Source organism: Dromaius novaehollandiae, chromosome 4 (assembly GCF_036370855.1).
Source record: "Dromaius novaehollandiae isolate bDroNov1 chromosome 4, bDroNov1.hap1, whole genome shotgun sequence".
NCBI classification, from domain to species: Eukaryota; Metazoa; Chordata; class Aves; order Casuariiformes; family Dromaiidae; genus Dromaius; species Dromaius novaehollandiae.
The window spans coordinates 26832307-26855169 of record NC_088101.1 but is presented as its reverse complement, the minus strand read 5'-3'; the positions used below and the strand labels follow the sequence as shown (position 1 = coordinate 26855169).

General features: G+C 38.2%; 1 protein-coding gene across 2 annotated transcripts in view; it reads left to right on the top strand.

Annotated features, from left to right (window-relative positions):
• The window catches only part of TRPC3 (transient receptor potential cation channel subfamily C member 3), a 49295-nt gene extending 26544 nt beyond the window's left edge, over nt 1-22751 (top strand). The window contains exons 4-13 of one of the 2 annotated variants that reach the window (XM_064510653.1): nt 3790-3954; nt 6862-7078; nt 9246-9479; nt 10849-11113; nt 13405-13600; nt 15461-15670; nt 17897-17980; nt 19009-19084; nt 21300-21335; nt 21799-21928. In XM_064510653.1, the coding sequence (XP_064366723.1) occupies nt 3790-3954; nt 6862-7078; nt 9246-9479; nt 10849-11113; nt 13405-13600; nt 15461-15670; nt 17897-17980; nt 19009-19084; nt 21300-21310 (1458 nt within the window). In that variant the 3' untranslated portion in view covers nt 21311-21335; nt 21799-21928. Of the gene's footprint in view, nt 1-3789; nt 3955-6861; nt 7079-9245; nt 9480-10848; nt 11114-13404; nt 13601-15460; nt 15671-17896; nt 17981-19008; nt 19085-21299; nt 21336-21798 lie in introns of both variants that reach the window. The other variant, XM_026096120.2, reaches the window with a different exon arrangement.
• The last annotated feature ends 112 nt before the right edge of the window (nt 22752-22863 follow it).

Here is a 22863-nt window from a genome sequence, read left to right as displayed (position 1 = left end):
TCTTGGAAGTGGTGCAGATAGCGCAATTGCCAACAATTAAATTAATCTCTAAGATCTTCTCAAGAGCTCTTAGACTTACTGCCAGAGGAGAACTTGCCATAACCATTGGCAGCTTACTCACTAACTCCTCCCTTTTTTGTGGAAAGAGCACAGGCAGAGCTCATCTCAGCCTCAGATCATAATGTTGATAGACCAAGAGGAATAAACCCGCACACAGCTCTGGATGAGATGCAAGTGGGCCCCTGGGCTGATTTGTAGCCCTAGGCTAACTCCCTTAAAACTTCCTTTCTGTTTCTTCCCATTCCTCCTGATAATGGGAGGAATGATGTGGGTGTTGCTTCTCTCTCCTCTTTCCAGGAGTTTTTAGTCTGCTTTTTTTATATGTCTTCATAATATGAAATAATTACTGACTTCTTGTGTCTTTGCCCGCAGTGAACTTGCCACAGGATTTGTCATATAATGGCATGAATTGAGAATGAAGTTTATTCTAGCAAAAGAAGAGACTGGGGGCATATGGCAGAATGCACAAACCAACTGGTTTATACAAATGCACAAAAAAGTCTGTTTCTAATATGACAGGCTGGTGTTTTTTTCCTTGTATAAACTTCAGTGGTGACAACCTGTTTAAAAGAATAAAGATGTTGTTCAAGTTTATGTTAATTTCTTACAGACTTTTAAAATCTTATGTATTTCTGTCTGCCATTCCATTATAGGCACAAACTATGTTAACATGTGATCTAACTGGCTAATGAATCATATACCAAAATACTTGGAGACTTTTGTTTTGGAGCAAAGCAGATTAAAATATGAAGATTGCTTCCCTGTTTAAAGCTCATGCAACAGCTTCAGATTCCTTTTCCCGAGAGATTTAAGGTTCCCTCTTTTCATTGCCAACTATTTAATTTGATTTTTTTGAAGAAGTCTGCCCTATTGTACTACTGTATGCAGTTTTTAATGAGTTTTGGAATACAAATGTTGTTTTGCAGGCAGGACCTGGCAAGCAACAGTGCATGTAGTACATTAAGTACATTATGATCTCAACAGAGTAAAAATGATAAAACAGATATACAAGGCTTCCTTTTTTTTTTTTTTTTTTTTTTTTTTTTTTAGGTATAAGTAACTTGATCAAATTTCCCCCTTAATCCAACATGGAGTTATCAGAATTATTTTAAAATCCTTTTTGCGAAAACACTTTAATTCCTTACTCCAAATTATTAGAAGTGTCAACCAATTTGACAAGAATGTTAACCAACTCCTTCAAATTGCAATGAGGACTAGGCTTTTTATTCTTGTGCTTAACCAGTGTCCCACATGCTCTCATGATGTGGCAGTCTCACAAGCCACAGTATGATAACTGTAACAGTGATAATCATGAGTATGATAATAATTTAGAAATGGAGTTGTAAATGTAATGGGCAGGGAACATAGAGAGCTGTAGTATTGTTCTCTCCCCACCCCTTACATTTCTTCAGTAGCAGAACCCAACAAAGGCTGCACTCTCCCAGTTATATGATGTGGTCCTGATGGGGTGGTGGTAGAGTCTCCTCCATCCATGTAGCATGTCACTTCATCCCGAAGAAATACAACAGTGCTTTAAAAATATGGCAGTACATGCGCATCCACAAACTCAGCTACAGTGATTTTAGGAGAATAGGGCTTGAAGCATATAAAAAAAAATGCAGTAGTTGGACACAGCTTGTTTTATCATTACAGAATTATTTTGGGAAATAGTCCCTTTCCAATGCTGAAATCTTACTGAACTTAGGAAGATAACTCAGGCATCTACTTGCTGCTTATCAGAAAGATGGAAGTTGTCTGTTTAATAATAGGTAGTAGATCCTTAATGTGTGTCTCATTTTAGGATCTAAGCATTTCAACAAGTGCTTCCTTTCCATTTTCTGACATTCACGGAAAGATCTGCAGAAGCTAGGGGCTAATGAAACTTCTATAAAAGGCTCTGGGGAGCAAGTTTGTGTTGGAATAACTAATTGTCTGAGGAAAAAATGTTCATTTATCTTGAGCATTTTCATGCTTGTCTGTTTGACTGTCTTTTGTGATTAAACCCATAACTGATAAATTCACTTTAATGCTCTATTTCTTTGTCTAGGTGTTTGTCTGATTTTGGTGTTTTGTTTTGTTTTGTTTTGTTAGATTTTTAAAACACTCAAGTTACAGAAATGCTTAGTGATGGCTCTGCTCAGTTAGGGTCAGTTGATATTTTACCATTGACTTCAGTGGGGGGGCAGTTAGGTCAAAACAAAGTAAGTATATTTGAAAATCCTTTCTCATTTGTCCATGTCCGAGGATAAGAGAAGTAAGTACCAGAAGTTGGGTGTAGGGTCAAACATTCCAAAAATGGCCTGACATTCAGTGAGTTGAAATCAGTGGTAGCTGTGTATGTTTAGACTACTGATAATCAGGACATTCTTATGTAAATGCCTGAATATTGTCTCAGGAATGTAGAATTAAGTATTGAAATTTGAAATTTACTCAGATATTTGTACAGACTTACTCCTGTAGTTTCCCCACTTCTGACTGATATCTCTTAGTCCTGCTCCTATAGAAATAAATAAGCAGTATTGATAAATAATAATATAAAGCAGTCAGTAAAAATAAATGTCTCATTAATTGAAGGTAAAATTATGTTGCTTAGAAAAATCCCTGAAATGTTTATATTTTTAGATAAAGTATACACCATTCTAATCTTATTTGAGCCTCTGTTAAGATGTTCACAGCTCATCAAAACACAAAGAAGTCTAAGAATAGCATGAGACTGTACAGTGATAACAATCTGTACACTGAAGAACTTTTTAAATCTTAAAATAGTAAAAAGGGAAAAGTTATTTTTGAAAATGTCAAATTTGAGCATTTAATATTTTTCAGCTAAGAGAGTATCAAAGGCACAAACTTTGAATAGAGAAAATGAAAAACTGTATTGCAAAATAAACTTTATATAATTAGTGTAAAGGATGACAAAGCATGAAATAAAAAATCTATTATAGCCTTCTAGGAGCATCATCAAAACCATGACACCATCTTATTATCTGATTCACAAAATTAAATTTCTATATATTACTGAGTGATAAGTTTTATCTTCCACAAAACACAAAAATGTGTTTGTAATAAGTGGCTTCTGACTATTTTTCATATCCCAAGTAATTCCAAATGGGGGTGACAGCTTGCCTCATTGATGCTAATATGAGAATAAAGAACCCTTTCAATACCTGTGTCTCTGCCTCTGGGGAGGTTTAAACCTTTATTTTTGCTTCATCTATTTCTTGTCTCAATAAGTTTTAGACTTAAAAGATATAGATGGTGAAGGAGGTATTTGGAACATTTGTAAAAGAATCAAATCAAACAACAGCAACTTTCAAGGAAGACTGTGAACAGTACGTGCGAAAAGGGGAGAGGCTAAAGGTGGGTTATGGTAAGATCAGAATTTCCAGTCTTCATCAGCTTGATTTGCTGAGAAATTGTTGCAAGATAGGATTAAAGCTCAACTGACAGGATCCAGTTGGATATGTGACACTGTTCTAATGAAGCAGAAAAGCTTCCATCAGTGATGGCTGTCCACATGTGCAACCCTCTCCCCAAAGTGCTGCTTTTAATCAGCTCAACAGTTTGTTCTTTATTTATTAGCCTTCATTTTAAAGGAAAGGGAAAAAAGCAGGCTTGTTAAGATCTGAATTAACACCAGATGTTTAAGGTTCACTGTTCACGTATGCAATATTTATGTAACTTGTATTATAAATTGTAATATGTCTTGGTTTTCATTCTTTTTCTTTACAGTTTGTGGCTCATCCCAACTGTCAGCAACAGCTACTGACTATCTGGTATGAAAATCTCTCAGGATTACGGGAGCAGACCATAGCTATCAAGTGTCTGGTTGTGCTGGTTGTGGCATTGGGCCTTCCGTTTCTAGCCATTGGTTATTGGATTGCACCATGTAGCAGGGTACTGACTTTTATAAATTGCAAATTAAAATATCTGGTATTAATCTGGGTGCTGTTTTTCAGTTTCTGGCATCCAAAATGCAGTATTGTGCCTCTAGTTTGCTGCCTGTGAAGTTGTTGCTTCTAGGTAATCATATTTTTTGTGATCTCTAGTCGTGAGCCAAATGATGCTATTTGTTTTATGTTGCCTTGTAAAGAGGGAACTACACTGATGAAGCATTAGAGGGAACATAAGTTGTTGTTAAGGAAAGAAAAAGCCCTTCTCTGAGAGCCCTTTTTTAAAAAAAAATTTCTTTAGATCATGCTCACCTCACAATCTCTGCTATGCGACTGAATTCTTTTGTGTGTTTTAGTACTGAGGGTTTTTTTAATAGTCACCACCGAGTGGCCCAGAAGATTCTGTAACGGTTCTCCGGTGGCATCTCAGGAGCCGATGCCGTTCTTGTATAGCCCATCAGTAGAACGTCTGTTGACTTCAGTGATGCAGAATTTAATCCTAAGTAAAATATTTGCTGTTACTGTGCTAGCAGGTCTGTTTACCAGGTGAACCATAGAAGAGCAATCAAATTAAATACAGCTTTCCAACCATGTGGTACGATATATTCATAAGAGAGCGTAACCGTAAACACCTTTTTTAAATGATACAAAAGCGAACGGGTGCTTCTACATTCCCTGACAATCTCGAAATGAAAATAACAGAAGTTTCTTTGAAATCCTTACAGTCCGTAACATGTGAGCTATCTGCAAATGAAGCATATTGATAGACCTTTAGTAAATCAGCAGAAGTAAAAAGATTTCTCTAAGTTTCATTGGTTTTTAAAGATTTTAATTTTAAGTAAATTTACTTCTGTGCTGAATATGGTCTTACAATTTTCTTTCCCTAACAACTGTGCAGCAGAGAAATCTGAGTTTCACTCAGACTTGTATTTTGCTTTTGTAGTTCACCTTAAAAAGGAATAAGATTTTGCTCATCTCGTGCATATTTCAAGAGAATCTGGTGTTTTGTCTGCGTTAAATATTTATTTGTTTACTTTAAAGATTAGCCTTTATGAAATGGTATGATTGTTACTTAGATTATTCTCTGAAATGCCACTTTCTGCGATTATCGGTAGTGAAGATATTCCTCACAGCTCCGTGTCATAGAAATGTATTGATATTTTTTTTAGCTAGTGTTTAATATGGAGAAGTGACATTTGTCCTTGAGCTTTAATTCCTAGTACCAGAAACACCTGACATTTTTCCTAGTGCTCATGTCAAATAAAAGTACTGTACATTTAGATCAGTTGTTTGATACTGTAATTTCAAAATGCTTTCTAAAGGTCAGGAGCAGGAAAGGATACTGAGGTTGTTTGCATAGGTAGTAAATGCTGTTCAGTGTGTGCTGGTCTGTGCAGTCCAGAGTAGCTGACCCCAGCTTCAGAGAAACCACTCTGCAAAATAAGAAAGCTACTTACAGTTCCTCATCTACTGAAAGCAGTTCTTTTCTTCTTATATGTTACTACTGCTAATGCTGTACTTTACAGGGGATTTGGGGATGTTGCATAATATTGACAATGTATGTGGTAGTTCATCACGATAGAACTGTATATTGGCATTGATAAAGACTGGCCATTATGTGCAGGGCAGTGGATTCCCCTGTTGTACTGAAGGAGCCAAAGAGACCTTTTGCCTTATGTGGTGCGCAGCAGCTAAGGCAAAGAAAGCTCTCTGGCATCTACCTTCTCACACCCTGCACAGAGACAGGGGACAAGCGTAGTCACACTCAGGGTGCAGAAATGGGATGTATCCCAAAGGTACTAATCCTTCCAAAGGGAAGTAAACTGGGAGAGACTAGTAAGTTCAAATGTGCAGTCCCTCACAGAGGTCTCCAGAGAGCACTGGCAGGGAGTTTCGGTACCATCTCCGTACTTGAGCCAGTGCATAAACTGTAGTCTGTGGCGCAGCCTTGCTGGTGCTTGGACTCTCTGAGTACACAGGTCGGGAGGTTGCAGTGGCACTGGCAGCATTGGACCTTCACTGCACGGGTTAAGGAGGCTGGCGGTATTACCCTCTGAGAGGTGGACTGTAGCTCTGGCACTTTCGATACTGGCTGCAGGCTAAGGCTAGTACTGATGGGATCAGACTCCTTTCTTGTATGGGGAGTAGCAGTGACAGCCCCATTGCTCTTTTCAGTGTGGTCTCCTGGAGGCCAGCTGTTCCCCTCTGCTGCAAGACTGCCTCTGCAAATGTAGAGATACAGATGTGAATGAAAGCAGCTGAATTTATTTGAAAACAGTAGAATTTCTGATCTTGTCCTCCTTACGCCATTGCGATACAATAGTCCTCGTTGGTTTAAGTACACATTTAAAGGTCATTCATTTAGGACTTTTGCTATGAACCTATGTTCTGTGGTTGCAGTACAATAGCCAGAGATGAGGAGATGAGTCTGTAGTTTTTCCCAGAGCTAGATTGTAGTCATAGACAAACTAATAGTACTTTCTTGTTGGTATGGAAAGCATTTTGGTATTTAGGGGCTTTGTTTGTTTGTTTGTTTTCCCCTTGGCTTGCTTCAGTCCCCCACTGTCATATGTGAGCATTAGATCAGACACATTCTGGTCACTGCCACTGTGTATGTTTGTAGTTCCTTGGAGTATTTTCCTGCAAACATTGCCATCTAGAGTTTATGGAACAACATGAACACTCCCTAACAGGATGACATATTCCATATGGCTGCCTTTGGGAGACTTTTGTCAGAAATGGTACAGCATGGCACTTCATTGTCTTTAATATCCTTAAGCAGAGAGTAGAAGTTTTTGTTTCTGACTGTCCTGAGCTCTGAGTGCCTCTTTATGCTTCTGAAATGCTTGATGAAAGAGAGTTTCTGTTTCTGTGAGAAAGATGAGTGACTGCTTTCATTCTGCCTTCACAGCTTGGAAGAATTCTTCGAAGCCCATTTATGAAATTTGTGGCACATGCAGCATCCTTCATTATTTTCCTAGGCCTGCTGGTGTTCAATGCTTCAGACAGATTCGAAGGTATAACAACACTACCAAACGTCACTGTTACTGATTACCCTAAGCAGATCTTTAGGGTGAAGACTACCCAGTTCACCTGGACAGAAATGCTGATCATGGTATGGGTGCTTGGTAGGTATATTGCCCCTTCGTCTCTATGTCAACTGTGTTCCTGAAGGTAGAAATTAGAAAAGAAAGGAGAGAGACCTAGGTCCCCAACCTTTTGCTAACCCTAACCAGCTGCTGCATGGTTAGAAATAAACACTCAGGGCAGATTAGTACCCAAAAACTAGTGAAAGCATCTCTATGCTGACCCCTCTTGCAGCATGGGGTAAAAAATTGTCAGAAGAGCAGACTGGGGGCATAAAAGGAGTGGCTGGACTGCTTCGTACCTGGGGTGCTGAGCAGCCCCCAGGCAAGAATGAGGAAGCCTCTGTGGCATTGACCCCAGCACAGATGAGGCTTAAGGCCATTTTGTTCTGAGCTAGAGCAGAGCAGGGCAAGGGAGGTGTGGTGAGTGAGGGCAGGAGTCCTGCTGGCTGTTGCCCCAGAAGAAGGGATAAAAGGCTAATGAGTGGCTGAAAGGGGGCCTCGAAAAGGGTGCCATTGATACCACTTGTTTCTTTACAGCTTTCATATTATTTGCAGTCAAGAAGTTTTAAAATTTGTAGCCTGCAGGAGTAAAGTGATCAAGCATTTTCTTCAGAGGATGAAGGCTGTTTCACGGTGTAGTAAGTCTCGTTGATTTGCAGACACAGCTGAGCGGTTTGGTAATTCTGGCATTTGTGACAGGAACATAGGTTTGCTGAAGAAAACATTACAGAAATCATACTTTGCTGAACTGCTGTTCTTAAACGGCATCAGGAAGCCTGCTCTGCTCTATATGCCAGAAGGTCAGGAGGTCCCATGGCTCAGTGTTAATGCGTTAGCATGGTAGTGCTTATGTGGCATTACTGCTTACGTAGCATTTGGGAGAAATCACAGTTTCCACCAGTGTCAAGGGGCTAATGTGTCTGTTCCATTACTCAGTCCCGTGTGCTGCCCCTCCACCCCCGAACCTGGTCAGCTGCCAGCCTGTTTGAAACTACGTATGGCAGAAAATGCTATCTTCTAGTTTTTCATCAAAGTCGGGTGCCCTATGTAGGCAGGAAAATGTCAGCCACGTGATGATGTAGCATTCTCAGATTTTACCAGCTGCAGAATAGAAAGGAAGTATTACTCTGGCTGCTACTTGAAGGTGCCTCACCTGTCTTTTGAATCATCTATGTCTCCTGGTTTAAGCACTGTTTAATCTTAAACTACGTTAGGGTAGGGAGATGAGTATCCCTTGTGTATGCTGCCTTTTGGGTAGTCCCAGCATATGCTGGTGGAGAACAGCCTCTTTATTTCATGGAAGGCAAGGATTGTGATTTTGGTGGTCTCTGGGACTCGGTCACTGTAAGAAATTTCTTTGGCACTCAGGAGCCGACCAGCCCAAGCAAATCCAGTGCATGGCTGCTGTGCATATGCTTGGGGTGACAACAAAATTACAAGTTAGATTAGAGACTCTGTGGCTCAAGCCTGTTCAGAGCAGAACCCCTTTACATTATCCCTGTAGGGAAACAAGGAAAAATATTTATCTCTTTTTTCCTCACAAACTTTTTGAAGTAAGCAAAAATCATGATTCTCAACAATTACATCTCTAAATTATGATGAGGTTGTGGTCTGGATTAATTCCATATGAATGAATGTCTGAGGAGAAGTTTGAATAAGAAGGTTGAATTACAGTAGCCAAATTCCACTTTGCATGCTGAAAAGCGTCTTACTCTATGAAATGGAGAACCAGTATTATAATTTTGCCATTTATATTTTGTCATCTATACAGTTGTGAGTTGTTGTACCTTTCTGTAACAATTAGCCCTTTTGATTAAGAAGTATTATGTGAATGTAAATGATAAAATAATAAGAGACGAGTTCTTTTTTCCACATTTAAAATTTTTCCTTCTTTAGAAACACAGCATATTGTTAGGCTTTTGCTTTCATTGCATATGCACGTTCATTGCAAAGTTGTGGTGCTACGTTTTACAATATGGAGATGGCTGAACTTTATCTTGGCATATTGATTAAGATCTTGCAATTTGATCAACCCTATTAAAACCAAGACAGCCATATTCAAGGTGTATGACAACTCTGTGACACTGCAAATAAGTGAATTTCTGATCTACTTGTACCACCTGGTTTCATGCAATGAGAGAATGCAAAGAGCTTAAATGAAAACGGTGTGGCCAACATTGCTATGTTTTTTCATTTCTTGTTGCAGGTATGATGTGGTCAGAATGCAAAGAGCTTTGGCTGGAAGGACCCAGAGAATATATTTTACAGTTATGGAATGTTTTGGATTTTGGGATGCTGTCCATTTTCATTGCTGCTTTCACAGCGAGGCTTCTAGCATTTCTGCAGGCCACAAAAGCACAACAATATGTGGACAACTACATTGAGGAGAGTGACCTCTCTGAAGTCACACTTCCACCAGAAATAGAATATTTTACTTACGGTGAGTTTAATTTTTCTGCAACACAGATCTTAAAATAGAAAATCTGGTTGGCATCCCTTTGAACTGTGAAATGCACTAGCATTTTTAATCCTTAAAATGAGTATTTGCATGTGTCTGTGTTCATAGCATTATCTAATGGTTTCTACCTCTTTTTTTTCTCTGCTATTTAAACAATACTTGCTATGCTAATTTGATAAACAAGTTTGCCAATATATTAAAACCAAACAATAGGTAAGGACAAAATCAATTCAAATGTAACTGTACATAATTTAACTGTCTTTCCGAACTGCTTATACCAAAACTGAATTTGACCTTTTGTATTATAAACACTTCCAAGCTATATTTTATTCTTGACTTAACACACAACAAATACAGTTTTGATGTGAATTATTTTTTTGTTTGGTTCAGTAGAATCATTTGTATCCCTAAAGGTCTATCAGCATTTTATGATTAAGGAAGAAGCTTATACCAAACTTGGACCCAGTAAAGTCCTGTTCAAATAGAATAGAAGTACTAAATAGTTATTGCAGCGCAAATGTCGTAATTAAAGGTATAAAGAATTTCTATTTGCGGCTATCAACAAAGGCCTGTATTTGCTGCTGACAGTATACTTTAGCATACTTTATGAACTTCAATATATTATAATAACAGACTTGATTTTATTACTTTAATTGGTACATAATCAATCTGAACTTGTACTTTTTTTGTACATATATTATTTTGGTATCAAGCACATTTTAATTCAGTGGTATTTTGCTACGAGGGTGCATTAACTCACATAATAAAGAATTTATGAATTTGTATACAAATTATTATTTCTGAACATGCTGTAAGTAAAAATCATGGTCCTGTTCCCATTGAGGTCAATGGAAAAAATATCCATGACCGCAGTGGGGTCCAGGTTGTATCCTGAATTTGTAACAATGGCAAAAGCTTCATATAATTAACAAATTAAATTGTCCCTCAGCCAATACTGTTTACTTTCCACTAATAAACCCCAAAACGTGAGTTAAGTACTGGCTTTAGCTGGTGCATGTTAAGAGAGCTAATCACATGTTACAAAAGACAGTAAGAAATTATTTATTGTTACGTAGTTCAGGTTAAAGCACACATTGTAGAAGTGACTTTTATCTTGAAGCAAGTATAATTTTTCTTCTAGCAAAAGGTAATGTAATTTACATTCATCATTTGTGACTTAAAGGAAATAGGAATAGAGTAGCAGCTATAGAGTAGCAGCTACTAGGCTCCCCAAATATTTGTCTCAACTAGTTTCAGACATGTTCATGACAAATCCTGTCAAGATTTATTTTAAAACATTGTGATAAACGAGTAACTCCTTATATTTATGTCTGTATTTCATATCTTCCAGCTAGAGATAAATGGCTCCCATCTGATCCTCAGATAATATCCGAAGGCCTTTATGCAATTGCTGTTGTACTTAGCTTTTCTCGGATTGCATATATCCTACCTGCAAATGAGAGTTTTGGGCCCTTGCAGATTTCACTTGGAAGGACCGTTAAGGACATTTTCAAGTTTATGGTCCTTTTTATTATGGTGTTTCTTGCATTTATGATTGGAATGTTCATACTGTATTCCTACTACCTTGGAGCTAAACTAAACCCGGCCTTCACAACGTAAGTATGAAGCTATGTTAAAGCAAAAGGAAATATAAAACTTTCAGTTTTCCACAAAGGTAACAAAGTCTGTGAAGTATTGCATGCTCTCTCCTAGCATTAAAATATAACTGAATGCTGCTGAAGTGGATGAGAAATCAGGTATCTCAGAGCCTTAGAAAGCAGAATACAAAAGCCCAATTCTACCCTGCGTACATAAAGGATGCTTCCATTAAAATAATTTTACCTCTGTATCATGGTAATCATACAGGCTTGTGGACAACCAACTGCAAGAAAATATTACTGATTTCCCCAAATTACATTTTCCCATATCAACCAGTGGAATTACAGTCTTGAACGGTGCTCTATCAGACCTAATTGATACAGAGAGGGATTTAGCCTAGGTGTCAGTAATAGGCCTCCAAATAACACTTTAATCTTTCAAGAAGTGAAGTTAGCAATTCTGTAGATGATGTGTCTTTCTTAGATCAGTACTGAAACAAATCTATGAACTGCATTGCACTCTTTTGGATCAGATTTACACTCTGCAGGATAACTACTTATTACTGATAGTTACATGAGTGCAAAAGAACACTGGCTCTAAATTGCATCTCATGCAATTAGATTGCTTGCCGTGATCTTCGCTGAAGTTTCTGTCTCATTTCCATTTTTTACTTCCTGAAACAAAGTGATGTTGGAACTGATAAATACTTAAGACATTCCAAACCAGAGGTAGTTTCACAGGTTGGTGAAATTCAGAACTTTTCTCTTTCTCCCATCTTTCCACACAAGACTGAACTTCTGTAAAAACTGTGGTGTTTCCATGTATTTCATTCCATGACTTTTCCTTAATTTGATGTGATTTTTTCACTTATTCTTTCTCATTGTCTTTCCTTTAGATAAATAATGAGATACAATGATATTTATGCTACGGTTTCTGGTACCAGGTATTGAATATGGATAATATCTTAATACTTATTCATTGCTTAAACAGTGGTGTTATTTTACTAGACAATACACCCCTTCCTATATTATTCAAATTTAAAATTATTTATCAGCATTAAAACAGGTAACTCAGGATATGTGTACTGGCTTATTTTGGATACTTATTAAAATACAGCTGTAAATGTCTGTTGTTTCACCTTTTAACAACACAAAGAAGTAATTGCCAGTAAATTTTCTACAATGGGGTACAATGGAAGGTACATTTTTAAAGTAAGATCAAACTTTTTATTGAATTTCTACATCTCTTATCTTCCGTTCTTTAGCCCACCTCCCGGTGCAGTGTAGGGTAGAGCTTTGCAGTGAGCTGTATCCTCACTGCATGATAAGTCAACCTGTAGCAACGTTATGCTGACACAAAGCCAAGCTCTGCAGTCTGCCCCTCGATCTTGGTGGCAGATGTCTGTCTCGCCGCTGAACGAATCAGACAGGCATCAGAGCTGTGTGCCACGGAAACAACAGTCACTTTGTCATGAGAATGAGAAGGCTCCCTGGTGCCATATTGCTGTAATCATTTTCCTTTCCCTTCATAAAAACCTTCATGAGGTCAAATTTCCCTGGGTTGGAAGAGGAATGGCAGCGTGAAGAGGATCCACTGTCAAATGCCCTGAAGGTCTGAGACGGGGGTCAGACAGCTGTCTGAGAGGCCTTGGCAGCTCCCTCCCTCAGAAATCAGTCTGCCCTGGACCCAGAGCCTCAGGGGTGTTTAGGTGCCTGCCTCCTACCAAAGTGCTCTGTTCCCACTGTGATTTCAGCAGTGGTCTTGAAGAAATCCCATGAAATCTGTTCGGTTTACCAGTTCTGTTGCTGAACTTGCTCCTACCCATTTTTGGATGCACTCTTCCTAATGGAAGGTTTATTCAGGAACTCTGTGAAAGGAGTGCAGCAGTTTTCCTCCCTCCAGCCCCATTTTTAGCTTTCTTAGGATAGGGAGGGTCTGCCCCCTACAGAATTAGACTGGAAAATAATGAGAATATGCTTCATGTCAAAACCTGAAAATGTGATAGCTTTCTAGTTCCTTTTTCTACTGAGCTTTCAGTCTTTGACAAATATTTTGAGTAACTGAATTTTGCATGCGTTACCAGTGTTATAGCAATATTATGCACGATATATCGGAGCACAGTGGAGAAATCAAGGAGTCTGAACACAGTTTCTTGAATGTTTGTTATTTTGATCAATGCCTAAATTAAAATCTCTACAAACCTGAGTCACGGACAAATTACTGGAGATTGTTTATCATTTGTTCTAAACACAGCTTATGTATTTATTTGTGTAGCTAGTAATAATGCTTGCTTCTCTCTTTAATACAGAGTGGAAGAAAGTTTCAAGACTTTATTTTGGTCAATATTTGGCTTGTCTGAAGTAACCTCTGTTGTCCTCAAATATGATCATAAATTTATAGAGAACATTGGTTATGTTCTTTATGGCATCTACAATGTAACAATGGTTGTAGTTCTGCTCAACATGCTGATTGCTATGATCAACAGTTCATATCAAGAAATTGAGGTATGGCTCTGCTCTCAAGTTGTTCTCTTTTATTATGTTGGAAAAGGGCAGAATTATTAAGAATTACTTTAATGAGCACATCTTGATATGCAAAAGTACAGTGAAGGGACTATCTTAGTGAAGGAGATGACAAAAAATACCATGTTCCTAAGACTGTCTTTATCTAGCAACCCAGCCAAGATGCAGAACCTTACAGGATCTGAACAGGTAGTTTATCTTGTGCACATGTAAGGAAATGCCATCCATCCAGAGATCTTACAATCAAAACTAACATTCAGATGAAGACTGCTGTGAAGTAGAAAACAAAGTTACTTGGCACAACATTTTAGACCATGACTAGTTCATTCCCCATTTCTTTAGGGTGCTAATTGCATGTTTTCTTAATGCGGTACACTTCAGTCTTTGGATAGATCAGTAGGATATGGATTAAGTGTATTTTGATGGAATTTTTAATGGAAACCTCTTTGCAGTTCCAGTCCTTAAACTTTTTAACTAAACATGGAGGAGCTGGACACTTATGTTCATATGCCACTACTGTACACACTTTTCCACATTTATGTACTGTACTTGGAGTATGCTATAAGCATCTATCCACATAATTGTTGTGACTGAATCACACTTCACAATGCTTACAAGCTTAGTTATGAAGTATGTACTTTTCTTCTGCTTTTAGGTACAATATTAAAGCTTGATTCTTGGCTTAGCTGAACTTTGTCATGTGCCCTGAAAACACAATAGCAATAGTTCTCCAAATCTGCCAAATGGCTCAGTGGAATGAATGACTGAAGTTCACACGCAGTGATTAGCTGCATTGCTCATCAAAAGAGATATGTTTTTATTTGAATTTCATTTTGATGATAAAGTATCTTCATTTTTAAAGCTAATTAATTGAATTAGGGTGTTTAGAACCCTACTACAATAAAAAACTCAAAAACTTTAAAGTAGAGAAGACATTCGCTTTTAAAAATAAAATTGAAATTGCTGAAATGAAAATAAAAATACATTTATAATGCCAGTCTTCCAGACCATAAATTATGATGTTATTCAGAGTACTACATTCACATGCACACATGCATGCCCGCACACATGCATGCCCACACACATGCACACACAAACACTGCCCCCAGCAGGGAAAAAAACCCAAATCTAACAGGAAGTGTAGGGATGGATGTGTCATTTACAGTACTTTCAGTGGCTTCTGGGAAATTTCAGGGAATTCAGCAAGAGAAAAACAGTTATACTAAACCGAGTTTTCACTTCAGGAATAAATCAAGTCCAGACTTGAAAAACTTTGGTAAGAACGTATCAGGACAAAATCAGTTTGTCACTTTTTAACAGGATTTCTTCATGAAAACAGATTTGATATTTTATGTAGTCCATTATAAGTCACAGTTAGTGTTCATAGTTATGTAAAAAGCTGTGAACCTTAGTAGTTTGAACTGTGCATGCCTAGAAGCCAATACAATTACTTCGTTTGCATAGGAGTAGGAGTAGGAAATTCATGTAACCAATTTAAAGAAGAAACAAGACTTCTTTAAAAAAAACAGTTCCACTATAAATAGCAGAGAGTTAATATATTAGCTTTCACTCAGTGCAAAAATAACTCTTGTTTAAATTGTTCACATGCTTGAACTAAGTACCAGTAATGAGATGTTGACATAAAGAGAGAGAGCTGAAATTTAGTTGAAGTAGGTTTGATAAAGCAGTTGCATTTTTGCAGAACTACTAAGGCTCTTACTTGTAAGTAAGTAACATTGCTATGTAAAATAAAAAGGTTAGATATTTAAAAGATGTTTCATTTGGAAGAAGTTTTGTGCATCATGAAAACAAAGCACATACCTGTTTTGTATCTTAACACAGGACGACAGTGATGTAGAGTGGAAGTTTGCTCGTTCTAAACTCTGGTTATCGTATTTTGATGATGGAAAAACGTTACCTCCACCATTCAGTCTCGTACCAAGCCCCAAATCTTTTTTCTATTTCATCATGAGGATCATTAACTTTTCTAAGTGCAGGAGGAGACGGCTGCAGAAGGACATTGAAATGGGAATGGGCAATTCCAAATCTAGGGTAGGTACTAAAATCTTTTAATTGTCATAATGAGGTACTTTTCCATCTCAGTATTTTGTTTTCCTTTACATTTTAGGGAATAATTTGTGCTTCTGATAATGGTATGGTAATTAGGCATTTATATTTATAGATCTGTAATTCATATTGTCATATGGAAAAACATGGTTATAACAAAAATAACTCAGTAATCAAAGATGCAAGTAATTCCCCCATGGAATGACCTAAATATTGAACAAAGAAACTTTCAGCCTCCACTGGAGAGATGTTGCCATACACTTTTATTTCATGGATAACAACTGGGGATATGGAGAGCTAGCTTTTCCTTTCACCAAAACAGGTAACGGATAAAGTGTGGTCAGGATGGTATTTCACTCCCTACTATCAAAAGCTATGTTCTCAAGAGAGGGGAGCAGGAAGAGAGGGAATTGGTAATAATAATCTTTAGCACCTCCATAACATTCTAAATTGGGGTATCTAAATGTTCTGTGCAAATATTAATGAATGCAGTGTCACAACACCCTTGAGAATTAGAGAATTAGATAACAGTTCCCCCGTTTTGTTGATGGCAAAGTGGGACACAAACAGGTTAAAGAGGATGCATTTCTTTTTTTAGTAAATTAGCCTCAATGCCTTGTATTTTACAAAGACCAAAAGCAGTATTTTGAAAATCATTTTTGATTTGTTTTACCATAAAATATAAGAAATATCAACTCTTTCCTTTTTTCTGGAAGATCTCTGGAGTCTTGGACATTGTTTGGGGCTATTGAATCTTTAATAAAGACAATGTTTTCTCCAGTTTTCTCTAGGCAGTGAAAGTAGATGCATGTTTTTAAAAATGGCAGTTTTAATCAGTTGAGCTAAGAGCACTCTTTGCTACTAACTGCTCTACTTTTGGCCTTTAGCGTTTCAAGTGTTTAAAAAAAGTATAAAAAATGACCAAGAAACCTCAACACCCTGAAGATACACTTTTATAACAAAGCACTTACTCCTTCTGATATATCATACAGCAGCAGCTTAGAATGTAAGTCACTAAAGAATGATAATCATGTTTGAGCCACCACTGAGACAGGTGAGGTGGAGCTAGTTTTTTCTGAACTACAAACCAAATTGTTTTTTTCTGGGAAAGGCAAGGTATATGCCTAGAACATCCTTTTGTTCCCTGCAGCCTCTTCTGAGCCAAGTTGGGCTGACACACTGTGTATTACGCTGTGTACAAAGATAAAACCTGGCCCACTCCCTGTGAAAAATGGTGGCTGAGCTGATGTCTCATTGCCCGAAGGAAAGATGACAATCTGGACTAAGCACAAATAGCACGCTCCTGACCCACCTTTCTTAACTAGTGACAGGGACTTGTCTGTGCATGGGCTGTATGCAGAATATACGCACAATATGTGTGACACTTACTGAAAGCATCAAACTCGCTGTACAGGTGCAGGTTGACATCAGGTCACTCCCTTGCCCCATTAGAGGTCAGGTGTTACTGATTCAGTGACTTGAATTGGTCATACAGAAAATTAATGACAAACACAGATTAGGGATTTGAGCCTTCTCCTATGGATAGGCATTTTTACTTCACTCTCACTGGTGTATCTGATTTGATGGTGGCCACTGATTTGATAATAACAAACCTTGTGCATTAGTCACAAAGCCATCTTGTTCAAGGCTTTTTTCCCCTTCTATTTTTATCCCATTACTACAAAAATCTTAATTTGGGGGGTGGGGGTGGTGGGGGGAGTAATCTGATGATGTCTTTGTGGTAGAATCTGCTGATCCTCTGATAATTAAGCAGTGACCAATTTTCTAAAGGTATTACTATTCCTGAAATTTGTGCTTTAGAAGAACACCTTTGCAGATGCTTTGAACTGAGTAGAAATGGTTTTCATCATGTACTTGTAGTTAAACATATGCCTAAGGGTGCAGTTTCACAATAACCCTTTCCAAAGCTAGTTTGGGGAGTCTCTCCTTGCTCTGGCCATTCATTCCTGCCTTCAAGTCATAACTTGTTATCTTTTGAACTGTGTGAGCACAACTGCTATGCTGTGAACAGGATAACTAAAATGCTCAGTATTAAAAAAAAAAAAAAAAAAAGCAAGACGATCTTAGTGTTTTTTTGAAAGTAGGATTCTGAAATAGTGAATATAGAAACATCCCCAAGAAAAAAGAAAGCAGCTGACTTTTAACTGTGAATTCCATAAAGTGTTTTAATTTTGTTTTATTGTTTCCTAGTTAAACCTTTTCACTCAGTCGAACTCCAGAGTTTTTGAATCACACAGTTTTAACAGTATTCTCAATCAGCCGACACGGTATCAGGTGAGTATGTACACTGGCCACTGTTCAGTAATGGAAACGTGTGAAAGTAGAGATTATATATATATGTGTGTATATATATTAATTACTCATCATATAAGATGAGTAATTATTTCATACACTTTCATTTGATAGAATCATAGAATATTTAGGTTGGAAGGGACCCCTGGAAGTCATCTAATCCAACCTCCTGCTCCAAGTCAGGTCAGGATGCCCAGGGCCTGGTCCACTCCAGTTCTCAAAATCTCTAGGGATGGAGATACCATAACCTCTCTGAGCAGCCCTTTTCAGAGTAATTATACTGGAGAAAAGGCAGAGGAGCCTATGTCAGAAAAGAGTAGACACAACTGATACTCAGAAAAGCTGCAGCATACTTTATTACCTAGAACTGGTTCTTGATCAAAATAACTAATCAGATCAAGCACCATTTGTTAGGTATAACTTGGTGTCTGCAGGGCTTTGTTTAGGTAAAAGTTCTGTGTTGGGTAAGTTACTCAGCGTCACCATACAAGTGGCTGCATAAGTGCTAAAGAAATCAAGATAATGGCAGAAAAGTGCTACACAAAATACAGTTTTTTTTTCACCACTATAATTTTACATTGATAATGATGTGGATAATAAAGTTACATCCATAAGATTGGGTTTCCACACCCTGTAGTCTATAAACCCCTGGTGGTGCATCTGGTGACTTCTGAAAAAGCTAACTATTTGCACTAAGCCAAACTTTCTTGTTTCCACATGTTACACTGCATTAAAAGAAACAAAATTACATTTGACATGTTGATATTGTCCATGTTCCCTGAAAGCAATGGTGATATTCTGTAAATAAGAGGCAGCTGGATGAGAAAGGTGCTTTGTTGTAATGCTGAATATCTGCATGCCACCAAAAAAGCCCATGTAAGACAACTTCTTAATCTAGGGCTGCTCATTCTTTTGCTTACAAGGAAGTGAGAAGTAGAGTTCATAAACGAAAGTGAATAGAGGTTCATTATATATGCTTACCTGATTATAAAACTGTTTTAATCTGGCAGCAAATAATGAAGAGACTGATAAAACGTTATGTTTTGAAAGCACAAGTGGACAAAGAAAATGATGAAGTAAATGAAGGTAAGAGACATTGCAGTTGTAACATTCAGAGACAATTCTTGCCACGCTGTATTAGGAATTGGAATTGCAGTGGTGCATGAAGGCTTCAGTTAAAATGAGGGTTTCATTCTATTTTAAGTGCACTGAACTAAGTGCACTGAACTTAAATAGACAGTAAGGAAAGCATGTCTGTGGCAACAAAAATGGACAAGTAGGGCAAAAGAATTGGAACTGAACATAGTACTTCTATGGGCCCCATTCATGGAAAATTGGGATACAGACATGACTTGTCTAGAGTTTCAGAGGAAACTTGTGAGGAAGCCACTAACTGTATTCAGACTTCCAGAGTCCTAGTCAGAGCTGTAGGGCTATCTTTCTGCTTCATTCAACTGAACACACAATTTACTACTTCATGCCATGAACTACGTGGATTCCTTTCATTCATGAAGTTATGTGGAATCTTCATCTATGAAGTTGCGCATAATTAAAAAAAAACTGCATAGCTTTAGCTGTACGGTGAGAAAAACAAGAACTGTAGCCACTGTTTTAGTGCAAGACCGTAGATCTTTGGCGAAATGGTGGATCTGAGCTTCGTGTGTGTCTGAACTGTGGGGCCTCAAGAACTTGTATGGTAGCAGCGTGAGGGGTCATGTGCCAGGCGCACACCTTGACTCTGTTTGGGGTAAGACTCAGGTGCACACTGTCCTCCTTTCTCCTGCCTTTCAGGAATGAAATGCAGGCCTGGGGGCTAAAAAAGAACCTCATGAGTCTGGGCAGGTCTCCGAATAAAGTAGTCGAGATGAGCGCAGCACTCTGCCCTCTAGGGAAAGATGATCAGGCTATAGACTAATGTCCTTTCCAGGGCTAGCTCTGCTCTTTGAAGATGTAAGTAACCACTCCAGCAATATTTTTGTTCCCGGTAAGCTGGAGGTCATAACCTTCCTGGTCCAACCAGTAAGAAATCCACATGACCACTACCAGCAGAACATACCCGTTTTGCACAGGTGGTTCTGGTCTGGACTAGTTTAGCTGGATCTCCCTGTACTGGATTGGGGAACACTTATCCAGACCACTGTATGGGCAGGCTCTTGCCCTTCAACTGGCATGCGGTGGTGAACAGCTTGGGATCAGAACAGCTTTTACTGGCATGGAGGGAGCAGGAGACTGTGTCCGCATATGACATGAGGGGCCCTGAGAGGCTGCTATCTCAGCTAAGGCTGCATGACTTTTGCTTTGTTTGTCAGTGTTTCCCTGTTGAACCACAACTCCGCAGCAAGAAGCTGGGAGCAGAAAAGAAATTAGGATATAAATTAAATCCAACTCTGTGCCTTCAAAAGGCAGCATTGTGTGGTGACTGTCATTTTGACTCTGCCCCATCCTATATGGCTGTGCAGAGCCAAGCTCATGAGCGACAGAAGCAGAGAAGCTCCTCAAACTTAGATAATGGGGAAAGACAGTCCTGTACCTGTCTTGGGTGCAGCATGCCCCTCACGCCACACTGCAGAATTCCCATCGCTTTTCTCCTACTCCCTCTATGATGGGGGAATCACCTACAGAGCGATTAAAAGTCCATGTTTTCTCACCAGTAAAATACCTGTGGAGTTCAGGTCTTCCCAATGCCCTGATGACTGTTCAGGTATTTACATACACAGGTTCACATGAGTAAGACAGTTAATGTGCAGAAGAATCATGATGTATGTGATGATTTTCCTAGAGGCAAGTCCACTTCGGGCAAGTCAGCTAACCCCTGAACCTCAGTCTTAGCTGCAAAGCAAAGATGCAGCGTTTTGCCAGTCTCATTGGTACCTGAGATATCTGGGCTTTGAAGATGCAACTTTTGGAGTCTGCTATATTGTAAATAGAAAACTCTCTTCCACTGTTACATATTGCAGCTATTTTAATCATGAGTTTAGGGATTTTTCCGTTTTGCATCACGTAGAGAACTTAGGTATTCTTTTGTACTCTGTTATTTCATACATGTCAAACAATTTGCTGCAGTGGGTACCACGTAAGAATTAACAGGCCTCACACTTCTTAGAAGAATAGCATTTGAATATTTAAAAAAACTTCTATTCTTGAACAGAACATCCTATAATGAAAAACATGCTGTTGCTTGTTATAAGGCTGGCCCTAACAATTGTTTCTTGACTAATGTGGTTCCCATTTAGATGGGGTGTTGGTACTTGTGTTGAATTGTAACATAATATTAAATTGGTTGACTTTTTCTAATTCAAAGGATATTGTTAAGGACGAGGAGAGAGACTCAGAAGCTGTGAGTTTTATTGCCAGCTCTGCCACACTTTTCCTGTGTGATCTTAGCATATCACTTCAGAAAAAAATCTCTTTGCCTTTTCTCTCTAAAAGCGGGGGGGGGGGGGGGGCAGGTGTGCACAAATACTAATATTTACCAGCTGCTCAGCAGTGTTGCTGTGATTAATTCATTAACCTATATAAAGGGCTTTGTGAATCTTTGATGTTCTGTGTATCCATGAAGCACATTAGTAGAGGTTGCTGGATTATGAAAATACCTTTGGTACAATACAGGGGTGGACACATGCTCACATGTCGAGTGAAGAAGTAAAGCCTCTTGCTGCACTCCTGCACATGCTCTCATGAAGAGTTTGGATGAGCAGGAAATAATTCTGAAACATGCACTGATGTTACTTGACAGAACATTATTTAAGGACCGTATAACAAACTTTGCTAACAAGTATTTTTTTCAATGATTAATACAGGTGAATTAAAGGAAATCAAACAAGATATCTCCAGTCTTCGCTATGAACTTTTGGAGGATAAGTCCCAAGCAACAGAAGAGTTAGCTATTTTAATACATAAACTCAGTGAAAAACTAAATCCTAATATGTTGAGATGTGAATGATTCAGCAAATGAACCGTGGCTTTGACTACAGCACAACTATTTATTGGCAATAATATTTCAGTATCTTATACTTGAAAAATGTATTGTAGATTTTTAGCACTAAATAACTTTATGTACAGCTTCTCTGGAATTTAGTCTTAAGGAAATTTTATTAACTCACCACAAAAAAATTGCTCTCTTCATTTTAAGTGTCTAAAAGCAAGAATTATCATACTTTTTTGCATTTATGCATTTTAAGAAGGTATAATGGTATGAATTGCTAGTATTTAAACAGGTTTATGAATACATGCTGAAAATTCTTTGCACTAAATTTGCAAGAAAAAATTAAAATACTGTATACAGTGTAGTGTTCTGTTCCGTACGACAACTGGGTATGAAGAGGATTTTTCCCTATATAATAAATCAGCTAGAGATCAGTGAAGGATTACTTGAAATCTCTATGTTCTTTATTAGTGATGCTAGTAATGCATATAAGCTGAGAACTCATGGTCTGGTCACAAAAACTCGATGAAAATCAGGTAAGTGTGAATGTAATTTTAGAAGCACTGTTTAACATGTATGTATATACACACACCCCCACACAAAAAATAGTTTTTTCTTAATTCAGCATATTTACTTTCAACAATAGCAGTTAGAGGTTTGGGGGTTTTTTAAACTACTTTGAAAGGTAATGTGAACTCAGTCCAAAGCTACTCTTTCTGTGGTAGAAATGATTTTTTAAATTCGAACTCTGGGCAGGGCCGGTCTTTTGTTACGCTGTTCTAAACAATGCCTCCAATGCTTATTGTTAAATAAAATATTCATACTTTACGGCTCCTCGGTGTTGTCCCAATAGCTCAGCACTGGCTTACGCGATCGTCTAACAAAAGCGACTTTGTACGAGAGAGACGCCAAGGGTACGGAGGGGTGCTGCCTCGTACTT